The sequence below is a fragment of the Suncus etruscus genome, chromosome 14 (genome assembly GCF_024139225.1).
Source record: "Suncus etruscus isolate mSunEtr1 chromosome 14, mSunEtr1.pri.cur, whole genome shotgun sequence".
Classification (NCBI taxonomy): domain Eukaryota; kingdom Metazoa; phylum Chordata; class Mammalia; order Eulipotyphla; family Soricidae; genus Suncus; species Suncus etruscus.
The window spans coordinates 95,744,292-95,763,113 of record NC_064861.1 but is presented as its reverse complement, the minus strand read 5'-3'; the positions used below and the strand labels follow the sequence as shown (position 1 = coordinate 95,763,113).

Below are 18,822 nucleotides of genomic sequence, written 5' to 3'. Positions count from 1 at the left end.
ACTCTTGATGTTTGGGGGGCTAAGCCGGGTTCCTGCATGCACAGCTGGTTCACCAGCTAGCTCTCTGGTCCTGGGATGGTTTGTTTTTTTGTTATTTTTTTTAATTTACACCTATTGTGTTCAGATGTTACTCCTGGCTCTTCGCTTAAGAATCACTCCCGGCAGGCTCAGGAACTCTATGGGATGCCAGGGATCGAATTGAGGTCAGCCACATACAAGGTAAACTCCCTAACCTACTCCTATCTCTCCAGCCTCAAACTTATGATTTTTTTTAACATTTAATCTGAGGCCCCGTGATTGGATGTCATGCATACAAACCAGGTGTGTCCGTTTTCCTCCATCTCTACACTGCTACCCCAGTTTCTCTACCATGGCCAACTCAGTCCAGGTTTTACTTCTGTGCCAGGATACTTATCACTCCCCTCTGCTCCCCTCTATTCCAAGGCACAGAGTAGTCCATTGCTTGAGACTGCTGTGGAGAAGAACATGTCTATATACAGTTGACGAAATCCTCCACAGCCTCCAAGACAAAACCCGAAACCCAAAACCAATTCCCTGTGCTCAGCTGTGGGGCCCAGGTGGACTCTGTCACGGAAGAGCCTCTGACATGAGGAAGCCCTATGCTCCATCGGGGGTCTCCCAGACCTACAGGGCCTTCAGTACCAGGAGCAGGTGCCATGATTTCCCTGAAGCTTCTTGGGGTCCCAAGCAGACAAGACCCAGTGTGGACGTGTGTCTCAGGGCTGACTTGAGGCCCAAGAGAGACTGTCGCATGCCCAGGATCCCAGCCCTGGGCCCGTGTCTGGATGTGACGCTGCTTCTGAGTGGCTGGAGGCCAAGCAGGACTGATAAGGAAGGAAAGACATTTGCATCAGAGCTCAGAAAAAGGAAGTGGCGATAGCAGCATCTACGAGGAACGCCCAGCCTGGTCTGAGGTCCTTTCTCCCACGCGTCCATGCCTCGTCCTGTCTGGGACCAGTGTCTCTCTGGACTGGGGCTCTGCACTAAGAGGCTGGGGAAGCCAATAGTCCAGGCAGTCCGCAGTAGCTGTCCCCTGGCCCATCACCAGGGTCGCAGAACCATCCCCGGTAGACCCTTCACTTCCTGTGACCAAAGAGGAGAAAGCGACTTCGTGTCACAGGACACAGAACCGGTCCCAGCCCAGGCGCTCCCACGGGGGTGCTCTCTGGACACACCAGCGCAGCACACTCATGGTAGCAGGCACCTCAAACCTGTTTCTCACTGCCCTTCTCTGCCTTGGTGAGTCTCGGGGAGGGGTTCCCCACTCCTGGCCTGGCCCTCAGAGACCCCAGTTTCAGTGCTCAGGGGCAGGACTGCTTTTCAGTCCTCCTTGGACCCCAGACTCAACCCAGACGAGCCTGGGGCTCCCCTGGGTGGGGTACTCACAAGTGATTCTTTCAGGGTTGTGCAGCGGCTCCAGGGACCAGGTGCAGACAGGTAAGTCCCCCCAAGCCCCTTCCTCAGCCCAGGGAGTGGAGAGCACGTGGGTATGTGAGGGGCCTAATGGGGGTCTGGAGGGAGGAAGACCCTGACACTCAAGCTTGATCCTTTCCAGGGATCCCCCAGAAACCCTCCATCTGGGCTGACCCAGGCCCCCGGGTACCCAAGGGGGGCTCAGTGACCATCTGGTGCCAGGGACCCCTGGAGGCATTCAAGTTTCGTCTGTATAGAGTGAGAGATTCCTAGTGGGAGTACATGGACGAGTCCCTGGCCCACAGCAGTCAGGCCTACATCTCCCTCCGAAATATGAACGTGCACAGGGCAGGGAACTATCAATGCTCGTACAGCAGCACCCACCACCCCGAACAGCTCAGCAACAACCTGACTCTGGTGCTGACTGGTAAGAGAGAGGGGAGCGGTGGCCCCAAACCCACATGGGAGGCTGCTGTGAGACGCCCCTAATGTGGCTGCTCCCTCCCAGGACTTTTCCCCGCACCCTTGCTCAAGGCCTACCCGAGCACTGTCGTGGCATCAGGATGGAATGTGTCCCTGTCCTGCAGCAAAAGCTACTGGAACATGACGGGGACCTTCCACCTGCTGAAGGAGGGAGACACTGAGCCTCGACACCTGAAGCCCCGATATTCTCAGGAGAGGTGGCAGGCGAGCTCCACCTGGGCTCCGTGAATGCCTCTCATGGGGGCAACTATACTTGCTACCATTCTGCTTCGTCCCAGCCCCTCTCTTGGTCACTGCCCAGTGCCCCTCTGTGCCTACAGGTTACAGGTAGAGACTCCCCTCTTTCTTGGGACCCGAGCTGTGCTGTGATCACATGGGGCTCAGTGTGGGATCTGCATCCTGGGGTACATGCAGCAGGAGTGGCTGCTGTCCATGCTGAGCCCCTTTGGCCATGTGGAGTGTCCCCTCTCTGCTACCCAGGATGCTTCCCCGTCCCCAGGTGTGTTCAACCCTCCATCCCTATCGGCACAGCCCGGCCCCCTAGTGCAGTCTGGGGACAATGTGACCCTGCAGTGCAGCTCTGAGAAGTTCAGCATCTTTGCTCTGACCAAGGGTGACTCACCCCCGCACATTCTTCATGGGCAGCCAAGCCCCGACTTCCCCTTGGGCCCTGTGAGCATCTTCCATGGGGACCGGTACCGCTGCTTTGGGGGACATGACCTCAAACTCCTGTGGTCAGAGCCCAGTGCCCCCCTGGACATCCTCGTGGCAGGTGAGGGGTCGACCATGGATACAGGGAGGGGGTGGTAAAAGGGGGAGAGGCCAGGACAGCAGGGCACAGGGGAACCAGGGCACCCACTCAGGTCAGGACAGTCCCTAACCCAGCCCTGCCCACATGGACCCCGATATCCATTCAAGTGACTTCTCCATGTGTGAACACAGGTGGCCTGAGCAGCCACCTCTGCCCCGCTACCCCCACAGGGACAGAGACTGGCAGCATCCCTGAGCTCCAGGCACTGCCTGAGCCGCATGTGCTTGCGGGAAGGGACATCATGCTGCTGTGTTGCTCGGCTGACAGTGCAGACACCTTCTACCTGGCCCAGGATGGCTCAGCCGCCAAACCCCTGCAGTACCTCCTGCTTCACCCAGCCGCCCCCTCTCAGGCCAACTTCACCCTCCGGATCACCCAGGATGGCACCTACAGGTGCTACAGTTCCAACAGCTCGGCTCCCCACCTGCTGTCCCCACCTAGCCAACCCCTGCGACTCCAGGTCTCAGGTGAGGTGCCCTGGCTGGGGTATAAGGGAGAAGGGGTGTTTCCTGGGGGGAAGGAGAGAGAATTCAGGAAGATGAAGGGGCTAAAGGGGAACCAGGTCTGTGCTCGGTAGACAGAGGGAGAATGGAGCACAGACCCAAAGAAAAATAAGTCAGAAGCACTTAGGTGCCCCCATGCCCCAGCCCAGAAACCAATTCCAGCAGTGCCCACTGAGGCCTGACCCCTGGTTTGCTGGTAGGAAGGAGGATGGGTTCTAGGAGAAGGCTGGGTGGGGAGAGGTTCTCAACACATCCTCCCTCCCCTTCACCTCCCTGGGACAAGGTCCAGGAGGCCACAGCCTGGAGATGGTCCAGCCTGACTCTGGCTGCAAAGGGTGCGGTTGCCACCAGCCCGGCCCAGCACTCCCCTTTTGGTCTGTGTCCCCATCACTGTCCTCCTCCTGTTCCCTCCCCAAGTAGAACCTGGCACCTCCAACTCCCATGTGCCCACAGCACATCTATGAAAGTGTGGGGGTGCGTGCGGGTCATCTGTAAAGTGGCCCTGGGCCAGAAATGGGAATGAGACTCTGGGACAGCTGTTTGCCCCCCTCCCCGGGGACCTGGAGGCTGAGTTTTCAGGAAGGAGCTTCTGAGGCTGCAGGGGCAGCACAGCGGGTACAGCCAGTGCTGCCCCTTAGTGGTGATATGACTCTCCAGCCCCATGTCCTGCGCTCAGGGGTGTCTCTGCGCCCAGGTAAACTGGACTCCCTAACACTGCTCCCTGGACTACCTGGTGCCCTGCTCGGCCTCCTCTTCCTTCTCCTCCTCCTCTTTCTCTTCTTTTGCCACCGCCGCTGCCGCCACCAGGCTGGACAACAGAAGTCAAGTGAGTGGGGGGAGGCCACCCAAGGGTCCCTGACTGAGCCCCAGACCCATACAGAAAGATGACCCACGTAACAGCTACGGCGGGATGATTGCTAAGGGAACAGAGACGTCAGGGCCTGGGGCAGGGCAGGGCTGCTGGCTGGAGACACCTCGGGACCGCCAGAACACGTTCCCCCTCCTCTCCCTACAGACACCGCAGCCACCCACACACAGTCTGAGGAAGGAGCTCGACTGAACCCCCAGGTGAGCCTGTGCTGGCCCAGTTCTGCCCAATTCTGCTCAGGGTCCCCTCCCTCTCCACAACTCTGGCTGTCAGAGGACCCCAATGAGCTCAGGCTCAAGACTAAGAGATGCACCCTGACCACCCCTCTTGCCTCCTGGGGTGCAGCTGGGTGTCAGAGCACATGACTCAGTGAATTTCCCCGGGGTCCACTATCCCCCCAAGTCCCAGAGCCCATGTTCAGACAGAGAGCTCATCTTTGACACTCACTCACTCTCACATACATACTCAGTATCACAGCCAGGGACTAAAGTGGTGGTGCAAGAGGCAGGGCTCTTACCTTGCATGTGGTTGACCCAGGATGGACCTCAGTTCGATCCCCAGTGTCCCATTTGGTCCCCAAGCCAGGAGCGATATCTGAGCACGTAGCCAGGAGTAACCCCTGAGCATCACTGGGTGTGTTCCCCCACCCGAGAAAAAATACACCCAAATACACAAATGCATACACTCTCACACAAAATTTGATGAAAAACATTTTAGTTTGGGAGCCAAAACAGTAAGTGCTGAGGCTTACTCTTTCTTCTGCGAACAGGGATCATTCCTGGAGGGCCTCAAAACTGGGTCAGCTATGTGCAGGGCAAGTGCCTTCCCCTTTGTGAAAAAACTTGTTTTTCGGTTTGTTTTGGGGTCACAGCTGGCAGTGCTCTGAGTGCTCTGAGCTCATTTCTAGCTCTGCACTCAAGGATCAGTCCTGCCAGGTTTTAGAGAGTATGTGTGATGCTGGGGATCAAACTGCTCAATTGTGTCTAAGACAAGCGTCCTCCTTGATGGACTCTCTCTGGCCCCATGGGAACTTTTATTTGGCTTTGTTTTGTTTTTCTTTTGGGGGGCCACACCTGGTGGCGCTCAGGGCTTGCTCCTTGCTCTGTGCTCCGAAATGGCTCCAAGCAGGTTCATGGGACCATATGGGACCCTGGGAATCGAACCCAGGTCCGTCCCAGGTCAGCCTGTGCTGTTGCTGCAGCCCCTCCATGGAAAATTTAAGTGATGTAACATGGGCTTGTGCCATTGCATAGATGGACTTCCTGTTCTAAGAATCAGGACTCAGCATTTTAAACGGCCTCTTCTTCCCTATCCCTCACCTTTCCTGATGCATTTCCCTTCCTGTATCACTTCCTACTTCCCTCTGCGAAACATCCCTGACTCTTGCAGCCTAAGGAGCTTTCTTGGGTTGGATTGGGTTGGGTTGGGTTGGATTTGGGGGCCACATCCATCGATGCTCAGGGCTTACTCCATGCTCTGTGCTCAATGATCACTCCTGGCGTGTGCAGGGGACTATATGGGGTGCCGGTAATTGAACCCAGGTTAGCAGCCTGCGAGGTAAGTGTACTCTGTGCTGTACTATGGCTCTGTCCCAAGGTTTTGTTTTGAGGTTTCTGTTTCGTTTGTCTTCCTGTAGCCACTCAAGGCTAAGAGGACTAGGATTCGACCTGGGTTTCAACACACAATACATATGCTGCAGCCCATGTGGTGCTGGAGGGTCAAACCCAGGGTTTCTCATGACAGGCAACACAGGCCCCCGAAGCCATCTCTCTGTTCCATGTGGGCTTCAGGCTCTTTGCTTGTCTTGAACTTCCATACCCAAGCAAACACATACAGGTTTGGAAAAAGCTCACTTTTACTTCACAATGGCTCCCTCGGGCTCCTTTCATGGCTCTCAAATGGCTGCGTAACATTCGACATCTTTATCTTTTCTCTTCCTTTTCCTCTCTTCTCCCCTCCCCTCCCTTTCTTTCCTGCTTCCTCCCCTACTTTCCTCTCCTCTTCTCTCTCCCTCCCCAGCAACCCAAGCACACTCTCCACAATCTTACCTGCCCATCTTCTCAGATTTTTATATTTGGGGAGATTTATGATTCCACACAAGAGTATAAGAATTGTAGTAGGTTCAAATCCCAGCATCACATATGGTACCCTGAGCCTGCCAGGAGAAATTTCTGAGCGCAGATCCAGGAGTGATCCAAAAATCAAATATCAAAAAAAAAAAAAGTGAGACAGAGTAGTAGTAGGAAAAACAGGAATAGAAATAGGAATATTTAAGCTCTGTTCTTGAAGGGTGAGATTTGTAGTGTTTTTGGTTGTTTTTGTTTTGGGGCCACACTCATGGTACTGCTGGCTCTGTACTCAGAAATCCCTCCTGGGAGGTTCAGGTAACCATATGGTATGTCCTGTATCGACCCAGTTGCAGTTTTCTGTTCTGTTTTGTTTTAGTTTTTGGTTTTTGGGACACTCGGGGGTTACTCCTGACTCTGCGCTCAGGAACCACTCCTGGGAGGCTCAGAAGACCATATGGGGCTGTCAGGGATCAAACCCAGGTCTGTCCTGGGTCGGCCAGGTGCAAGGCAAACTCCCTGCCACTGTGCTATGTCTCCAGCCCCAAGATTTGCTGTTTAAATAGGAATTGCACTGGCTCTGGATAATGCTTAGTGCAGGGCAGCCACAAATTTTCAAAGCTATTCTGTCCTCTTCCATGTCTCTTAATAGGAACTTAATAGGCTCCAGTATTAGTTTCTAGGTGCTTGTTCTTGAGACAGCTGCAAAGGGATTCTTTTTCCACTAGTTCCTTAGGAATATAGCAGATGTGTATGTATTGACTTTGCAGCCATTAGTATTGGCTATTCTCTCTCTTTCTCTCTCAAATATCATCATGGTTTCTTTTTTGTTTGTTTGTTTTTTGGTTTTTGGTTTTTGGTTTTTTTTTTTTTTTTTTGTCACAACCGATGGAGCCTAGAGGCTACTACTGACTCTGCACTCAGAAGTCACTCCTGATAGCTCAAGAGACTATATGGGATGGCCGTATTCAAACCTGGGTCAGCCCTGTGTTGGCAGCGTGCAAAGCAAATGCCATACTGCTATGCTATTGCTCCGGCCCCTCTTTATATTTATTGTTTGGTTTGGTTTTGCTCAGAGAACAAGCATAGGCTAGAGTGCAAGTCAAGTGCTTTATGCACTGTGCCAGCCCTGTTAGCTTGTTTCTGCAAGCAGTGTTTGTATTGTGACTTCCTCTTTGCCAATACAAATGTTTTTCGGCTTTTGGGGGGGGGGGTATTTTTGGGGGGTGTCACACCCGGCAGTGCTCAGGGGTGACTTCTGGCTCTATGCTCAGAAATAGCCCCTGGCAGGCACGGGGGACCATATGAGATGTCGGGATTCGAACCACCGTACTTCTGCATAGAAGACAAACACCTTACCTCCATGCTATCTTGCCAGTCCCCAATAGGAGTGTCTTAACTTCTATTTGTTGCCAAATTTCTGTGGTTGGTTCAACCTCTTTTCTTTTTTTTCTTTTTTCTCCTTTTCCTGGCCTGGTTTTGTTATTAGTAACTGCTGACCTCATAGCATGTTATACTTAAGTTTCCCTTCCTCTTCGGTTTGAAGGGAGCATTGATCGGTAGGTCCTCCACGGTACTCGGAATCACATTGAAGGGATTCGTCAGTGGCCCGGTCCTCAATCTTCGTTCTGGGGGACAGCTTTTGTAAACTGCCAGTTTCCTCAATAGAGACCAGTCTGTTTGGATTCGTAGAATCATTTTCTGTTTCTTTTTGATTCACTCTTAGCAGAGTGTTTCTAAGAATGTCACTTTATTCTAGACTGTCCAAATGCTTATGTAGGGCAGCTAGAATTCTTCCAGACCAGTCTGTCCTCTTTTTTTCTTCTTCTCCTTCTCCTTCTCCTTCTCCTTCTCCTTCTGCTTCTCCTTCTCCTTCTCCTTCTCCTTCTCCTTCTTCTCCTTCTCCTTCTCCTTCTCCTTCTCCTTCTTCTTCTTCTTCTTCTTCTTCTTCTTCTTCTTCTTCTTCTTCTTCTTCTTCTTCTTCTTCTTCTTCTTCTTCTTCTTCTTCTTCTTCTTCTGCTTCTTCTGCTTCTTCTGCTTCTTCTGCTTCTTCTTCTTCTGTGATCACACCGGGTGGTGCTCAAGGCTTCCTCCTGGCTCTGCACCCAGAAATCCATACTGGCAGGCTCAGCGGATCCTATGGGATGCCAGCAACCGAACCCAGGTCCATTTCAGTTCAGCCACATGCAAGGCAAATGCCTTGCCACTGTGCTGTTGCTCCAGCCTGCCCTATGTATCTTAATTGGAACTTGGACTCCTGTATTGAATCGTAGGTGCTTGTTCTTGCAAAAATTGCTGAGATTCTTTTTCCTCTACTTCCTGGGTTTATATACAACTTTAATATTTTGTTTTGATTTTTGGTATTTTTGTTTGTTTGTTTGCTTGGCTGGATGGATGTTTTTTTTTGGTTTTTGGGCCACACCTGGTGATGCTCAGGGTTTACTCCTTGTTGTGAGCTCAGAAGTCGCTCCTGGTTTGGGGAACCATATGGGACGCCAGGGGATCAAACCTTGGTTCTTCCTAGGTTATCGCGTTCAAGGCAAAAGCCCTACTGCTTGTGCCACTGACCCAGCCCCTTCTGCTTTGATTTTGCATGAGTTATTTCTTTCCACTTTTAAAAAAATTGTGCTTTGGGGGCAGGCGCAGTGGTGCTAAAGGTAAGGTATCTATCTGCCTTGCTAGAGCTAGCCTAGGACGGACCACAGTTAGATCCCCTGGTGTACCATATGGTCCCCCAAGCCAGGAGCAACATCGGAGTGCATAGTCAGCAGTAATACCTGAGCATCACCGGTGTGGCCCAAAAACCAAAAAAAAAAAAAAAAATGTGCTTTCCCTGCTTTTTCTTAATCAATTTATCAATTTACACAAACACTTAAAATGATTTAGAAGATTTTTTCGTATGCTGTATTTGAAGGGGAGTTGGACTCCTCCAACACCCTAGGGTGCTCAGGTCACTCCTGGCACTGCTCAGGTGATCCTACTTGGTGCCAGGGATCACAGTGGGTCAGCCCATGAAGGAAAGCTACTTAACCTTTGCTCTCTCTGGCCCAACTGAAAGTTTTCCAGAAAGCATCACATAAGCAAGTCTGGAAAATGCACTGGAAGATATGAGCATTTGGGAGTCGAGGTTGCCTAGTATTCATCGCGCTGATTTTTCTCCAGGTGGATATAAACAATGAAGAATCCCAGGGAGTGACGGATGCCCAGGTGAACCTTGCGAGGCCCAGGCAGCAAGTAAGCACTTCTCTATCAGGCTAGTGCTTAGCACAAGACAAACAAATGCATAGAAGGACTGGCACCAAAAGATAAACCAATGGTTAGAGACTTCTGAACTTGTCCCATGTCAGCTACATACCACTACCACTTCTGTTCCAGGCTGCACCCAAAGACCCTCAGGATGTGATCTATGCCCAGTTGAACCACCTTGAGCTCAGGAGGGAGCCAGCAGTCGCTTCCTCACCAGAAGAGCTTCCCGAAAACCACAGTGTTTATACATCTCCGGCCATTCATTAGCACATGATCAGAGGGGGCCTGGGGAGCGTGAGCCTATGGACCTTCACACTGCTCAGGTGCCAAAGGCAAGGCTATGACAGGAAAAACACTCCCAGAATTGAGAACTATATCTTCAGATATGGAAGGGGGGGCTATACACTAAAACTGCTGCCACAGCCAGCTAATAAATTGCAGACTCTTTGGTATTTGGTAACTGAATCCAACTGCAGATTTCACAGCTAACTCTGAGGGCCCTAGGAAGCTTCCATTAAGACCTTCTCATGGAGTTATCAGCAAGGCCTGCTCCAACCCAAAAAAAGATGTAAAGATTTGACGGGTTTAAGCTGAGAGTCGAGAGCCCTCACTTCTGGTAACAATAAGGGAGGCTGTAGGCTCTGAGATTTCCCAAGCCACTTCCTCTTCTGCCTGACATGGTTTCTCACTAGAGAAGGGGAAACAGACCCCCTCTTAATTCTGAGTATCTGAAAACCCCCAAAGCAGATTGGTCCTTGGAGTCATATTTGACAGTACTGAGGGGGTAGTCAGCACTCAGGGTTGAAGAAAGTAGTACTGACCCAGACTTCTACTGTGCAATATATTGGCTCTGCCACACCCAAACCCCATCCTGGGCCCTAACTCCACCTGCCTTTAGCACTAATCCATAATGCAAACTGACTTGTTGCCTCATTGTCCTTCAAGATTTGCTAACACAATTAAATTCACTTTACCAGACTAGTGATGGGACCTCATCTCTGTGGGACACTCCCAACTCTTCCCCATCTCACCCTTACTTCCACAAAGAAATGTGCCTTTTCCTCCCTATGCCTAGGAATGACCCTACCATCCCAGATGACTAACACAGTCAAGATGCTTGTGCCCTGAGTGTGAGTCTGTGCCAGCAGCTCAAAGCGGGCAGTGGAGAAAATGAACATCAGGAGAACAATTCCAAAGTGTTGGTCTTTTTTATTTTCTGGATAGAAACTAGACACTCCCAACCAGTCAGGAGGCAGTGGGCACATTCCTCCTTGTCACCACCAGCTCCAGTCCCTCCCTGGCCCTTCTTGGCATTCTTCCTCTTTACAAGGCCCAAGTGTCCACCCCCATAAAGGAGCAGAGCAAGAGTCAATGTGCTTCTGCGAGTCCAGGCAGAAAATGAAGGAGGGAATGTTCACGACCTGTTTGTGGACCCTGGGGGGACAATGGGGAAGGGGTGAAGGCCCCAAAAGGCTCCTTCCATCCTATTCTCTGCTGTTCTGCCTGGCAGGCTTGAGGGCCTGAGAAGGGAAGGACAGGGGCCAATGGTAGCACAGGGGGTAGAGTAGGGCATCTGCCCTGTACTCAGCCAAACCAGGTTCTATTTCCAGCATCCCATATAGTCCCCTCAAGCCAGCCAGGAATAATTTCTAAGTGCAAAGCCAGGAGTAACACTGAGTCCCATTGAACTGACCCCCCCCCAAAAAAAAAAAAACTTCAAAAGGGGAGGACAGCCATAAATAAAACAAAGAAACAAAGTCTGGGGCTGGCCGTAAAATTTTGGAGGCCAGATTTATTTTTTTTTTAATGACACCAGAATGACATACAGGTCCATTGTCCCAGAAGTAGCAACCAAGATCAAGCTGGCTGAAATCAGCTCAAGAAAGGCCATTGACTGCCTGCTCGTTAATTCCCAGAGTTGGTGAAGGGCAAAGGCAGGAACTCAGTTTGCAGTGTTCCACACACTACTGCAACTCCAGGTACCAGGGCAAGTTCACAGGAAAGGCCCAAAGGCAACCAAGGCCCACTTAGCCGGGACCACAGCACAGCAGCAGAGCCAGTGGGACCTAGTGTCCATTGGGTGACAAGAGGTCTACATGTCACCAGCAGATCCAAGCAGAACCATGCACCCCCAGCAAGGAAGGAAGGTTCCAACTAACCAGCACATTGAGAGCTGATTACTTGTCCTGTTGCCCACATGCTGGTAAAAAGCCTACCCAAGGTGTACAGCTCAGGCCACAGTGACCCTTGGGCTAGGCTACAGGGGAGGGGGGGTGTGATGCTGCCCCAACTCTCCACAAACAGTTTTATTGGTTAACCTGTACCCTCAAGAGCTCAAACCTTTCAACTCCAAGGGCTGTGTGAGACAGTAGCTTAGTGAGGCCAGGCTCTAAGCAGGCTCAGTTGGGGGAGCTCCAAGAAGACCCTGCCTATACCTGATGTGGCACTGGTGGATGAGCACGCGAGCATGGTGGATGGACTTGGCCAGGCCCAGCTTGAAAACCTGCGTCTGCAGGTGGCACTTCAAGAAATCCTCAATCTTGAGGCCCAACATGTAATCCAGCTTCATCTTGTCCTCGCCCATCATGCCAATGCAGATCAGCTGCCACAACAGGGCATTGCCTGCCAAGAGGGGCACACTCTGACCTCAGTCACAACTCAAGTTGTGAGACCCAACAGGGTAAAACAGTGTGGAGAGCCAGGGTGTTTGTGCACTAGGTAGGACACTTGGATTGTATGTAGTGGACCTTGGATTGTGCAGATCATTTCAGGTGCCCTGGGCAAACCGAGAATGAGACCTGACAGGTATGGCCCAAACCCTCACCCCATGCACTAAAAAGCTCAAATCTAAATATTTCAGAACTAGTCAAGCAGGGAAGGTGCCTGCCTTGTTTGTGGCCAGCCTAGGTTCCATTGCTGGTATTCCATATGATCCCAAGAGTCCACCAGGAATGGTCTCCACACCAAATAAACACCAAATTAAAATGAAGATTTCCAAAACAATTTTCAATTTAGTGATACATTGATCTAGATATCAAAGGACAGACTTACTGGCTGACATTTTGTACTGTGTAATCAGAGTGTAGTTAATTTTAAATGTTTGACATTGGTGTTGAAGTGAAGTGATAATACTTGTAGCAGGACAGCCCCTGAAGAGGTTGACTGATGGAGGGATGGAGAATGAGGCCCTTTTCTTCCAGCTCGTAGCACGTGTCTGCCACCCTGTCTAGCCCACGGTTCTGAGGTGAAACGGCGGGTAAACAGCTCGCAGACAATCAGGCTCGTGGAAATATTTGCTTTATTCGGATGGACAAAACTGAAGTCCAAAGACTCCGATTCAGTTCCAGCCAGCAAAAGCCTCTCGCCTTCCACAGACCCTTGCTCTTATAGTCCAGAGTCAGGTCCCACCCAATGGTGGGATCAGATACCAACCAATGGTGGAAGCAGAATCAGGTCCTACCCTAGGGTGGGGTCAGAATGCCAGGTCACACCCTAGGGTAGGGCACAATCACCTAATCAGATTAGGGTGAGCAACATAGTAATCCCCCAAAATATTTACATACACAACAATTCCCCCCTTTTGTTTTTAGTAAACAAACTTAATTGTTTACAATTAAACTTATTGTCTACAATTATTAAAAGAAAAATTAGTCAATAATAAAAGAGCGGCTGTTTGCATAAGCGCATCACAGGAAAATGTAAAGAAAAACTTCTAACCTAAGCACAGGGTGTCTAAAACCAGAAACATGTATCAAGGAATCAACTACAAGCTCCTGAGAAGATAAATCTAAAACGTACATAGATCTTTCGAAGAGACACCAGAAAGGTTGTGTAGCAGGCAAGAAGAAGCACCTTTTCTTTATTTGTTGTTGTTGTAGGTGGTGGTGGTCGTTTTTGGGTCACACCTGGCAGTGCTCAGGAGTTACTCCTGACTCCACGTTCAGAAATTGCTCCTGGCAGATACCGGCATTTGAACCAATGACCTTCTGCATGAAAGGCCAACGCCTCGCCTCCATGCTATCTCTCCAGCTCCATTTTCATTCAAGTTCAGGTAGACCAGAAAGCCCATCTTTGAGGGCATTGAACTAGGCCTTTATTTCGGAAGAAGTGGCACATACACCCTCTGCACAGTGGGGAGCCACTGCAATGATGATCAATAGGTATCTGAACTTAGTCCAAGTTCTTAATCCGGTCTGAAGTCCATAAGATGTCTGAAATTGATGTCGACTATTTATAGATGGGAGCTTAAGTCACAAACCAAAACAAAATGTTTAAGGCAGAGACCCTCCCTGTGTAAATAAACAACTTGAGGGCCCATCCAAAATGGATGGAACCTTCTATAAACCTAGTATTTTGCCTATGATGCGCCCACGCAAAAAACCCTGAGAACAGACAAAAATATCATTTGGGAAATTATAGACAATAATATATAACTCACAAACCTAAAGTCAAGAAAGCAAAACCTTAATGTAATACAACATCGATTCCTAATATTAAAAACTAAAATAAAAAAACATTAATTACGATAGTCAAAAGAAGCGAAGTACCAAACATAACTTCAAAGGATTACAGTTATAGGAAAAACAACAGATGTAATTTCTACAGAGTTCAATACCAATGTGTAAATATGAGGGGTCTGGAACTCCAAAAAGACCGGCAGAAGACACTTGATGGGTCTGGAAAAGCCGGTTGAAGCCTTGTACAGGAGATAACATCAAGCTGAATGAAGAAGGAAGGCCAGTACAGTCATCCATGTGTTGGGGCATCCCCAAGCATTACATCATTACATCATAAGTTGGTTGGGCTTCTGTATTTCCTTTGGGATCGGTGCAATCTTGGGGTAGCCATTGTAGAAACGGTCAACAATAGCATTTTGTATGTGGATGGAAAACCAGAAATTCAGATAGCACAGTTTAACTGGGATCCAGAGACTGTGGGTCTTGTCCATGGATCTTTTCTCTGGTGTTACATTGTGACACAAATCCCAGGTGGCTTCATTTCCAACAAGTTTGCAGCATATATGGTGTAAAACTCCAACAGTCATGGATTTCTTCTTCCCGCCGAGATCAGGAAGCTTGTAGTTGTGGGTGAAGGAGATGGGTTGCACATGTGAAATCCTGAAAATTAAAATGTTAAGGACTAGGAAGAGAGAAGGAAGGATAAGGAAGACTAATTTGGGGAAGATAAAGTTAGGAAAAAGGAAACTATATACAAAATATGCAGAACAGACAGACACTAAACAAGACATACATACACAGACTTCACAAAAAAATATGGCCATAACACTCACTCATACTAAAAAATATTTGTTGGAAAGGATCCAAAATAGAGCAAAAGAGAATTCAGCTGAATCAATTAAAAGCTCCTTAAAATGTAATAGCCGGCAATTGTTTAGATAAATCATTTCAAATTCACAAAAAAAATTTTTTTTATGGTTTTGCCTAGCAGATCTGAAAGAGAATTTCATGCATAATACAAACATGGACAACTCTACTATACGTGTATATCAGTATATATACAAAGTTATTGTATAACAGTAACTTTATGATAATCAATCATAGGCAAGAAGCACTGTGAAGAAAGTCCACCTAAAATTATCATTATGTAAGCGTCTTAAAACCTAAATTGAGGGAAATAAAGCAATGATGTTAAAATAAAAAGAGTGAAAGTCGTTAAATGAGTATACCTAGAAAGAAAAACAACATTAATATGATGAGAAATTTCTCTTTCAGGTGAACCTTGACTAAATTAATTTGTAAAATTTCATGATTAACTGAGACCTAGAGCAATAATGAAATTAAGACATAAATCCATCCTACAAGGAAACACATTGGGGATTCATGATTTTCAATCTATATTCATTGATCATGCCTGTGGAAAGAATCCTAGAGCATTAATAGCAACTGATAAGGAAGTAAAATGATTATCTGGTGTTCATTGTAGATCTCTAAGAAGTATAAAACAGGATGTATGCTGCTGTGGATTTCACCAATGTATTAGGGACTTTTTTGATCTTCTTGTCATCAAAATTGATCCAGTGTTGTTTTGCAGCAATTTTACAGTATGAAGTACAGTGTCCATAGTGAACTTTACCATAATGGTTTGACACCGATGATAAGTTGTATTTCTTAATCTTGCTTTTATTCTCTGAAGTGAATTCCTCTAAATTGAGGTCTTCTAAAGGAAAATCTACATAAGTATGCAATTTTTTTATTTGTTTGCCATCAAAAGCAAAACGTTTCAAGTGTATTATAAGTACTGGTGGCAGTTTCCATAAGTACGTTTTCTTTGAAAAATCCCTTCTATTTTTGCAACTGTTGCACAGAACTTTGTTGTCATTTCTTAATTCTTCTTCTTTAAAAAATTCAGAGAGGCATTCCTGTAATGTACATTTATCTGTAGATGTAACAGACAAAGACAAATGAACAAATGTCTCATAAACCTCAGACTTTTGGTGGCAAGTGAGACACTGGAGTATAGATTTGAATTGTCCTTGAAAGAGATCATAAATGATAGATTTATGAGCCTTTTGGTGTTCTGGACTAAATTGTTCATAACTTTCATTTCCCATGAGATGTGTAGTTTTGTCTGTCATTAGATTTACAGTAAGCAAGTCCTGATGTAATCCCTCTATTAGGAACATCAGTAGTTCGTGAGGATCCTGCTGATTGTGTCCAGCAAACTGGTCATTAAGTAAACCAATTGTTACTTTGAAGCTTTCAGGGTTAATATATCTATGAAATCCATTTCCCATGGTTTTGATGAGCCGACCAAATTCTTCGGCTAATTTACCTTCATGCCCCATCGGATTTTTCTTGTTAATATCCTTTTTATAATGATCTTTATAAAAATACTGAGTTAAGTCTGAAATATTATACAAGCATTGCAATATTGAGTTCATGTAGCAAGAGTTTCCTATATTTTGGAGCCCAGTTAAGACAGGTTCCTGTCTTTCCTTTTGCATCTCGGAGTGTAAGGGTTTATCACTACCATCAGTCTCACTCATTGTATGGTGTGTGACAGCTAAATCGTTCCCTGCCCCAGAGACCTTAGTAATATTACTGCTGTTAGTGTCTGAAGTATTCTGTTTTTTCTCTGAAGGGGAGTTTGTAGTCTGAACCTGATCATTTGTGCTAGCCCGATTTCTAACAAGACGTAATGGAACCCAAAATTTTTTGGGAGGGTCATCATTTATAGAAACATAGGCATAACCCCTTCCTCTTAGGAGAAGATAGCCAGCTATCCATTTTTCATCCTCCTTGATCCAAATAGGTTTATGGGTTGTTTCTTGTCTCTGAATATCTTCTTTAAAATGTCTTTCTGCTGCAGTGTAGCTTTCCCCTTGGGGTAAGTTAAAGTAATTTAGTGTGATAAGAGTCAAAGACAGCAAATCCGTTGGTGGTAAACCTCTTTTTCTATTTTTTTGCAATTGAGTTTTTAAGGTTCTGTGAGTCCTTTCTACAATGGCCTGTCCCCTACAATTGTAAGGAATTCCTCTGAGATGTCTTATCTGCCATTCCTTACAAAAAAATTCAAAAGTTTTGCTAACATAGGCTGGCCCATTATCAGTTTTTATAGAATATGGAATACCCATCACAGAGAAACATTGTAAAAGAAAACTACAAGCAGCCTTAGATTTTTGAGAAGACATGGGAATTGCCCACATAAACCGAGAATAAGTGTCCACCACAACATGAAGATAAGGTTTCCTTGGAAATAAATCTGTTTGAGTTATATCCATTTGCCAAAGTTCGTTAGACTGTAAGCCTCTTGGGTTTGCTCCTGCTATGTGAGTCTTTTTTGTTAACGGTGCACATACGTTGCAGTTTTCTACAATTTCTCTAGCTTGCCTCCATGGAATTTGGTAATTCACATGTAAACGGCGAGCATTTGTGTGTAGGGCTGAATGTTCCTCTATAGGTGATTTAAATATAGGCATTGCTAGCAAGTCAGCAGTTTTATTTCCTTGAGCCATAGGTCCTGGAAGACCTGAGTGGGCTCTAATATGTGTGATGAAGATGGGCTCAGTTCGTTTTTGAAGAAGCTGCTGTAATTGTTTAAGTAAGTCCTGTATGATCGGGTTATTAGCATTAAGGGATGCAGTGGCTATCACATGACATAAATTTACCACATACAAAGAATCAGAAACTATATTCATGGCTTCAGATACATTTTCTAATAGGTAAATTAACGTTGCTAATTCAACTTTCTGTGCAGATTTATATTTGGTATCTATGGTCATATTAATGTTGTCTCCAGTTATTCCTCCTTTTCCATTTTGGGATCCATCAATGTAAAAAACCTTGGCATTGGGAATAGGGGAATCCCGAACAATTGAAGAAATAACAAACTGAGTTTTCTTTAAAAAGTCCCAAATTTTTCCTGCTGGATAATGGGAGGATATTTCTCCTGTGAAATCTGAGAGGGCCCTTTGTAGAGATTCATTAATTGGCAATATTGACTCAATTTCCTTTTTTGGTACTGGCAAAACTATTATATCTGGATCAAAACCTAGTAAAGATATAGATCTGAGTCTTGCCTTGATAATAATCTCTGAAATCAGTTGTAAGTAGGGGACAACTGAGCGAGGTTGTTTGTTATGTAAATACACCCATTCCAAAGGTCCTGACTGTTGCATCAAGGCCCCTGTGGGGGTTTCTATTGTAGGGAAGATTAACAGTAATACCTTTTCTCCTGGGATGAATCTTGAGAGAAACGATTTTTGTAATCTGCTCAAGAAGATGTCCAATTCATTTTTTGCAGCTGTTGTTAAATTTCTCGGGCTATCTAAAGCAGGATCACCCTCCAACGTTTTAAACAGATTAGATAACTCTGCATTTGGGATTCCTAGTGCAGGGCGGAGCCAATTTACGTCACCTAAAAGTCTCTGAAAATCATTAAGCGTTCTGAGGTTTTCTTTTTTGATAGAAAATTTTTGTGGACGTATAGACGTCCGGTCCAAAATAAAACCCAAATATTGATACGGTGGCATTATCTGTATTTTTTCTAAAGCTATTTTCAGTCCTGATGTTTGTAAACAGTCAGTAACATAAGAGTATAATTCCTGTAAATCTGTTTCGTTGTTCATTGTGAGCAAGATATCATCTGTATAATGAAATATCATGGCTTGAGGAAATTTTTCACGAGCAGGGCTCAAAACCTTATCTACAAAAAACTGACACATGGTTGGGGAATTCAGCATGCCTTGGGGGAGAACAGTCCATTGGAAACGTCTGCAGGGATGGGTATTATTGAGAGAAGGAACTGAGAATGCAAAACGTTTTTTATCATCTGGGTGGATAGGAATATGGTAGAAGCAGTCTTTCAGATCAATTATAATTAGTGGCCATTCCTTTGGAATAACTACAGGTGATGGTAAACCAGTCTGCAATTTGCCCATAGGTATCATGG

The 18,822-nt window shown here is 46.9% G+C and overlaps 2 protein-coding genes across 2 annotated transcripts in view; one reads left to right on the top strand and one right to left on the bottom strand.

Moving 5' to 3' along the window:
* The first annotated feature begins 1,524 nt into the window (after positions 1-1,524).
* Positions 1,525-9,678, top strand: LOC126028690 (leukocyte immunoglobulin-like receptor subfamily B member 3). Its single transcript, XM_049787624.1, has 11 exons — positions 1,525-1,530; positions 1,588-1,685; positions 1,740-1,861; positions 1,943-2,141; positions 2,238-2,244; positions 2,398-2,689; positions 2,899-3,195; positions 3,926-4,057; positions 4,247-4,299; positions 9,328-9,399; positions 9,541-9,678. Exons 1-11 carry the CDS (start codon positions 1,525-1,527, stop codon positions 9,676-9,678), a joined length of 1,416 nt encoding a protein of 471 aa, XP_049643581.1.
* A 910-nt stretch (positions 9,679-10,588) lies between these two features.
* LOC126028689 (40S ribosomal protein S9-like) overlaps positions 10,589-18,822 on the bottom strand; it is a 33,417-nt gene continuing 25,183 nt past the window's right edge. The window contains 3 exon segments of the mRNA XM_049787623.1: positions 10,589-10,762; positions 10,764-10,845; positions 11,847-12,050. Of these exon segments, the coding sequence (XP_049643580.1) occupies positions 10,589-10,762; positions 10,764-10,845; positions 11,847-12,050 (460 nt within the window).

Excerpts from the sequence above, each read along its gene's own strand:
- LOC126028690 (XM_049787624.1), top strand. Across the intron at positions 1,686-1,739 it reads GAGGCATTCAAGTTTCGTCT|CAGTCAGGCCTACATCTCCC; the intron begins GTATAGAGTGAG and ends CCTGGCCCACAG. Across the intron at positions 9,400-9,540 it reads TTGCGAGGCCCAGGCAGCAA|GCTGCACCCAAAGACCCTCA; the intron begins GTAAGCACTTCT and ends CTTCTGTTCCAG.